The following is a 7,862-nucleotide window of genomic DNA, read 5'->3' as shown; positions in this document are numbered from 1 at the left end:
CAGCTGCTTTAATCCAATGAGTCCAACAGAGAACACCGCCGTCCAATCGTGTGTGCCTAGAGGTGGGACATCGGCATTTCATAACCTCTGACATTTCTGTATAAAACAAGCGCTCCGACCTTGCTCATATAAACAACATTGGCCGGGGGATTAGTAATTATGATGTATGTGACCCTGACGATTTTTTAAACAGGTAGGCGTCAAACAGAGGTAGCACTGTCTTGTTTTTCACAACATGCTAGAGAAGGTTAATGCTCATCTGCTATCTTCCGGTGGGATCTCCTCCAGCTTTTCAAGCAGGAACGTCGTTAGATTATTTACTATTTCATGTAATGTTTCAGCCTGTCAGGAAATGTTGTTTATCGACGTTGTAGTTCAATGTCTCTAAAACAACCAAACAAATAAACTATGTTTGCTTCCATGTAGATCCTTTCTTATTATTTAAATCGACTCTCTGTTACCAGACTCTGTTTTTTTGTTTGTTTGTTTTTCTGTTTGGTTGTTTTTTGGAGGTGCCTGTTTACTCGTTTTCATGACTGTTAAAGATCCAAAAGTTTCAGCAAAATAAAATGTGCTTAGAAGTTTGGGTTTGATATTCTCATTTTAATTTTTACCACAACAATAGCCATGTATTATGCTGTATTTGATTGTTTTAAATATCTGACAGTGCAGTGTGTTATTAATTTTGTGACCTGTGTTCAGGCTTAAATCTAACTATCAACTGTCTTTCATATCTTCTCCCTGGATACTTTTTAGCCCTTAAACATGAAGAGGCTTTTCCTTGTGGAGCCGGTGGTGGCCCTGTATGCTTTTGCCAGTTTCCTCACCTATCCGCTTGTGCAACAGTATGTATACAGGAGAATCTGGCTGCAGGTGACAAACACCACCTACCTGAGCTCTGACAACACTTCCAGATGTGTGGCAAGCAGCAACAGCAGCAACCAGTCTCACTATAATGAGGTTAGTCTTTAATCACTAAAGGCGTGTTATCTATTCCTGAAATTTGGAGCATCTTATTTTTTTTTCTTTTTTTCCCACCACACTGAAAACTAAAGGCATTTTGAATCTAGCAAGGATTGTTTAAGAATGAATGCCATCAAAAAATCAATATTTGGTGCAAACATTAACTTTTAAAACAAGTCACAGATTCTTTTTAGGTCAACAGCTTTTCATGGTGTTGAATGGGCACGTTATTTCAATCATCTAAAAAAACTGTCTGGAGCTTCTATGTGAGTTTCTTACATATTAATTCCAGACTGACATGTTGTGGATATGACTCTGGATTATTTGCATGTTTTTATCAATATAAAGGTCGTTCCTAATGACTCCGTATGTTTATGTTAATTTGCACGACTTGTACACTAATCAGATGCCTACGCGATGGTCTTGTGTGAGACATTTTAACTGCTTAAAACTTTCGCACAGTACTCTAGTAACAATAACTTGTACATGTACGGTATAACAAGTTGCCTACTCAGAATTTGTAATAGTATTACTAGTTCCATGTCTATTTTCAATGTTTTTATTCATACATTTTTCCCATAAACTTTTAACTTCCTCTCTTTCACAGTTTGGGTTACAAAGATTTTTTTAGCTTCTACGCAATAAGGTGATATGCAAAGAATTTCTTATGACTACAGGTCTGTGCTCATACAGATACCCACATACTGTGGTAGCTACACTATAGCTAAGAAGTGATAATCTTACAGAATATAGATATGATGGTACAATCTTTTTATTTGTAGGATGTTTGCAATAAACAAACAATTTTGTAACAAGGATGTAAAAGAGTATTGTTCTATGAGCCACAAAAGGTTGATTTTGTTCATCTGGACGTAGTGCTTTCAGTGGGAGGATGATTAAGCATGCATCAAGACATTGTTCTATGAGGAACAATGACATTTTACTTTAACATGCATGTATAGAATGAGAATTACACATAAAAGAGAAGTGAAAAAAACAACAGGACAAAACTTATTTTATCTGTAAATGGCCACCACAGCACCTGTTGTACTATAAAAAGCTTTTTTTTTTTTTCCCCCCACCTCCCCTTTTAGTCCTGAACATTAAAAGTTCTCATGAAATGTCTGAAAATACTTTGTTTTTTAATTTTTTTCAATTCTTCCACTGTTTAAGGTATGATCAAGATATTTTGATCTGGCTCCAAAAAAAGTTCTTCTCCTTCAACGTCCTCTATTTGTGCACCCCTGCACTGCTTCCAGCACTCCTCTTAACATTAAATTCAGGTTCAAGAGTTGCTGTTGAGGAGAGCTGAGGAGATCTAGCATTCCTTATGAATACAAGCTGACAGAATTTAAAGGGCTTTACAATTAACCACCTTCTCTTTCTCTTTTTGCTTTTGCAGGAGGTACAGAGGCAGACATCTCTCTTCTCCGTTTACACAAACATCCTCTCCACAGTCCCATCTTTGGTGGTCACTCTCATACTGGTGACCTACAGCGATCAAGGAGGACGCAAGATAGCCATCATCATGCCTGTGATTGGCACATTGATCTACACATTGTCTTTGCTGACTGTGTCCTACTTTGAACTTAGCATTTACTTGCTCTTTGGCTCCTCAATTCTTAGCGCTCTGTGTGGTGGTTTGGGCACATTTCTGGGTGGCTGTTTTGCCTACATAGCAGACTTGTGCGAGGATGATCGTCAGAAGACATATCGCATGGCTGGAGTGGACATGATGATTGGCCTGTTGTCTGGACTGGCTGCATTATCGTCAGGCTACTTTCTGAAAGCTGTGGGATTCAACTGGCCTTTCCTAACCTCTTCATTGATACTCGTTTTGATCCTGCTCTATGCCATCTTTGTGCTTGAGGAGACTGTGAAGAAGGCTCCAACTGGTGCCGTTACTTTAGATGGATCTCCTCGGTATTTAGGCATGAAACAGATGCTCCGTGGGGTCTGCCAGATGCTTGCAGGGGCCAGCTGCAGGTGGAAAACTGTTCTGGCCCTTCTCATTATTATCTTCACTTGCACTTCCTTTGCGTATGTAGGAGGGATCTCCGTAATAACGCTGTACGAGCTCAGTGAGCCGCTGTGCTGGACTGAGATTTTGATTGGCTACGGCTCAGCACTGTCCACCACTGTGTTCCTGACCAGCTTTGCAGGAGTGTCCCTGTTTACATACTGTGGTGTGCCCCAGCTGCTCATTGTCCTGTTGGGGATCCTGTCTGTTGTATCAGGCATGCTCACCGCGGCATTTGCTAAAACAACCTTGTTGATGTTTATAGGTGAGGGGGAAAAATGCAACTATTGGAATGTACAGTAGTTTTGACTCTTACATAAAACGAAGAGATTTACTTTTTAACCCATGTTTGTAAAAAAATAATAATAATAAAACATAATAAAAAAATAATTTATTTTTTTTTTTTTTTTAACAAGGTGTGCCATGAACTAAGTCCATAGTTTAGTTGTATCAGTTTTTAGCACCCTGAATTAGGAAATAGCTTATATATAGTTTCTGACACAAATGTAGTCTTTAGTGTTTTGCATCGATCTATTGTAGAATATGTCTTAATATAGTATGAACAGAGGAAAAATGCATCAACCAAAGCCTGTTTCAGTGTTCATTGTGGGCACGATATTAAATGGTCGGGTGTAAAAACACAGAATGTGTCATATTTAAAAAATAAGGACAATTTTAGCTGCAGGAAGTAGAAATGCCTTATGTGCTTTTTTTTTTTTTTTTTTTTTTTTTTTGCAGAAAAAGCACATAAGGCATTATAAACAGAGAAATTGCACCCCAAAATACATTGCATGTTAGTGACTTGGATTACTAATTGACAGAATAGGACTTTTTATGGTGGCTTTATAAGGTGCACAACTACTACTAGAGACTCCTAATTTTTTTAGTGCATTGTAAACTCATAAACGGTGTAATTATGTTATCACTCATTTGCTTACTTTAATTATCTTATTGCAACAATCTAATTGAAAACACACATCTGTTACATTTATAGATGCAACATACTTTTTTCATAAATGACTAAACAATTTTGCAAATATTAATTTCCCCATTTATAGTTTTATGCAGTTACATTAAAACTACAGTGTGATGCATTATGTAATGCTGATCTTCTGTTTTTCATTTGCCACAGTGAGGATACCAATGCTACTGTCTATCATGCCTTTCCCTGTACTGCGCTCCATGATGTCAAAGATTGTCCCAAAGTCTGAGCAGGGTGAGTGACTTTTCAGAGCTTTACATGAACCACAGAACCATGTCTGAGTGTGTTTGTAGAGCCAGAGTCCATTGAAGGATTGCCTGTTCCAGCAACTTTGGCTCTCCAAGTTTCTGTTGAACTTAGCAAAGGGTTATCTTAAAACTAAACATCAAAAGTTGTTAGTAACCCTATGACCTGCAGATTTATTTATTTTTTTCTGTTTGCCTGATTTTTTTGTTGTTGATTTTTTTCTATTGCAGGAGCCCTGTTTGCCTGTCTTTCCTTTATGGAAAGCTTGTCCAATAATGTATCATCTGTAGTGTTCTACAGTGTTTATGCTGCTACTGTGGCGTGGTGCCCAGCCTTCGTCTTTCTGTTGTCTGCAGGACTCTGTGTGATTCCTTTGACTGCCTTGGGGTAAGTCAATCAGTAGGCCAATGGATTTCCCACAACTTTAAATAGCCAGGCCAGCATTTTTGCATCTTTTACTGCAAATTGTAGTCTTACTAATAATTTGGGAAAATCTGTCCTTCTGTTCAGCCAGTTAGCCTCACTCAAGCCCATTCATGCGATCCACTTCAAACTGTAGTTGTGCTGATGGTGACGAAAATAAGTGCAGACATTGCAGATAAGGAGTTGTCATTTTAGTTCAAAGTCGTTCAGTTACCAGTGTTTAACCTAGAGGAGAAGGGCTGCACACACAGGCATGTTGTTTGGCCTTTGTGATGACAATCATTGACAGTACAACACGCCTCAGACTCCTAAGTTTATCCATTGCAACTAAAATTACCCAACTGTAATTTTAGTCGGGAGGGAATAAAGGTCGACCAAAAAAAGGTAAATTTTTACAAAATGTTGTACCTCTGATCTATAACTTTTTTTTTTAAACAAAGATAGCTGGACTAAATTTCATTAATTATATAACTGCTCAAATCACTCACTCACTCATGATGTTTGTATGAGCAATTGTTGATAAAGCCGTAAACTGTAATCTGCCCTTCTCCAGCTATAAAGGTATAATCTTAGTCATTGTGCCTTTCATAACTGTTTTCTTTTCGAAACAGAAACTCAATTAATGGCTGTGATGCAATTAGCTGTAGAATTGTAGCTATAAAAGTAACCAGGGTTACGCTCTCTGAACGGGCACTGCACTGGCAGTTATAATTGATGTGTAGAGTAATAAATTTCCAAACTAATTTCCTGCTGTACCTCCCAGACATTATTAGTTTCCATTCATTTTACTATGTCATAAATATCAGTCACTTGAAATGGTTTAAGGTTATTCACCTCGGGTCTCGCTACTTTTGTTCATGTTACCATGTATTTTTAGTGCATTGCTCACAGAAGCCAATATCCACTGCCAAAACTCACTGTCCTGTATCCTGTTTGTCCTGGATTTTGTTAATGATCCAGTTTGACTGAAGGCATGTGAGGTTTTTTTGGGGGAGGGAGGGGTGTCTACACCATTGCACTGTGATCAGATTTCAAGTGAGATCAGACTTCACAACTCTGCACTGTGTGGATGGAGCTGCATTACAAAGTGCCAAGTCACTGTTTATCAGTTTTAGAAAAGGGAAGTGTTTCTGCTTAAGCAGGAAGAACATGGGAGGAATCAGTTCCTCGTTCATATCCAACTCCTTTTTTGGGCTGTTACAGCCTTGGCTTTGCTTTTAATTCAACTGAAGTTTAGTTGATTTTTTTTTTTTTTTTTTCTGTTGAACTTTATTGCAGTACTTAGTCTGCACTGGGTGTAGTGAAAAACTCCTTCAGTGAGTAAAGCACTTGTCACATTTCCTTATATTACGTAGCAGCTAGTCATAGAATAACAAAAGCACTGGTTTAGCAATCATATCTAACAACAGAACAACTAATTGAATTCAGCAAGAGACTATATTTTTTTTCTTTTGAGTGCATAGAGTGGTAGCATTTTCAAGCCACGTCAGTACTCAAATGAAACTGATGTGGTCTGGCTGTTGTTGTCCTTATTTGCTAAAAAAGAAGCTGATGAGTCTTGTATGTATATACAGCAGATGACACAAAATGGGATTTTTTTTTTTTCCTTAGATATCCATATCCACCACTTTGGTAGTTGTAGAAAGTGTATGCATGTAATCTTAAGAAGGGCTACTAGAGATGTAGTGGAAGAAACTGACACAGAAAACAGTTGGCCAGTTTATGTTGAGCTTTAGCAGATATGTATCCCCCTTTTTTATTTTGCTCTTATATCATCCCCTGTTTTCCGCCTCATTTCAGTGTGGTGAGCGTGATAGGAGTGGATGTTGCCACAGAGGTCCAAAGGCCAAAGCGTTTCAATTCAGAGGAGGAGAATCCTGTCCAAGATCAGAGTGATCACAGCCCTCTTCTTACCTGAGACGCCAGGACTACCAAACACTAACAGCACATTGCTTGTTAAGATTTGGTTTTTTTTTGTTTGTTTGTTTTTGAGTGTGTGTGGTTTATTTTAATTTTATTTTTGTTTTATATGGTGTTAATGTAGGTTACATTTTCTTCCTTTGCTGCTATGCTTATTGGAGTTATGGGTAAACAGATTTCTCCACCTCTCAGATTTAACAACTCTAGTTAAAATTGGTAGAAATAAGTCTGACCATGACAATGACATTTTCAAAAACATTTTGAATGGATACACTTTAAATGTGTATGTATGTGTATATATATATATCTGTGTGTGTGTGTGTGTGTGTGTATGTATATGTATGTATGTATGTATGTATGTATATATGTGTGTGTGTGTGTGTGTGTGTGTGTATGTATGTATGTATGTATGTATGTATGTATGTATGTATGTATGTATGTATGTATGTATGTATGTATGTATGTATGTATGTATGTATGTATGTATGTATGTATGTATGTATATATATATATATATATATATATATATATATATATATATATATGTATGTATGTATGTATGTATGTATATATATATATATATATATATATATATATATATATATGTGTGTGTGTGTGTGTGTGTGTGTGTGTATATATATATATTTTTTTTTTTTTTTTTTTTTAACTTTATGTTTTTATGTAGCAAATTAAATTTGACCTTGACATCACATTTTTGCTCAGGGAAAAGGTAAAAGACCAAGTCACAAATGGAAAAGGGGACTAAGAGTTATGGTTATTATTTCAAAGTATGAGGACTAAAGTTCTTTCTGGAAACAACCCACCACTCTGTATTTTGACCAAACCAAAGACCTTGTGAATTGAATCGGTCACTTATTAGGTCTCTGCTTGCCTCGGGGTTCGACCAGGTTGAAAAGCTCAGTTTTCCATACTATCAATTAAAACCTTTCCAATTATCTGGAGATTATCAACAAACGAAATGAAGGAAAGTGCTGTGGGATTTTCTTTCACACTCTGGTTTTTGAGGAAAACAGAAGAATAAGAGAAGAAGAAAGCACCAGCACAATTAGATCCCACTACATACCTGAAGTTTGTAAGATTCAACCTCTGTTCAGGTTTATTTGTGTCTAAGATACGACATTTTGTGTGTAGTAGTCTTAATTATTGTGTCAACACAACAGTCTAATAAAAATAAAAACCATTGTTGACCAAGCTTCTGTATTTTAATACAGACCGGAAATTCACAACTAAATATCATCACCACATCATTTATCTTTTTAAAACTGTATCAAACAAGGGGATGTTTAA

General features: G+C 36.9%; 1 protein-coding gene across 1 annotated transcript; it reads left to right on the top strand.

Moving 5' to 3' along the window:
• Positions 1-65: 65 nt before the first annotated feature.
• Positions 66-6,883, top strand: LOC116331416 (solute carrier family 46 member 3-like). The gene is made up of 6 exons (XM_031754095.2): positions 66-193; positions 757-960; positions 2,366-3,248; positions 4,116-4,199; positions 4,442-4,598; positions 6,435-6,883. Exons 2-6 carry the CDS (start codon positions 766-768, stop codon positions 6,550-6,552), a joined length of 1,437 nt encoding a protein of 478 aa, XP_031609955.2. The 5' UTR covers positions 66-193; positions 757-765; the 3' UTR covers positions 6,553-6,883.
• The last annotated feature ends 979 nt before the right edge of the window (positions 6,884-7,862 follow it).

The sequence above is a fragment of the Oreochromis aureus genome, linkage group 10, assembly GCF_013358895.1.
Source record: "Oreochromis aureus strain Israel breed Guangdong linkage group 10, ZZ_aureus, whole genome shotgun sequence".
Taxonomy (NCBI): domain Eukaryota; kingdom Metazoa; phylum Chordata; class Actinopteri; order Cichliformes; family Cichlidae; genus Oreochromis; species Oreochromis aureus.
The sequence above is the reverse complement of the archived record's forward strand: the minus strand, read 5'-3'. Positions and strand labels throughout refer to the sequence as shown.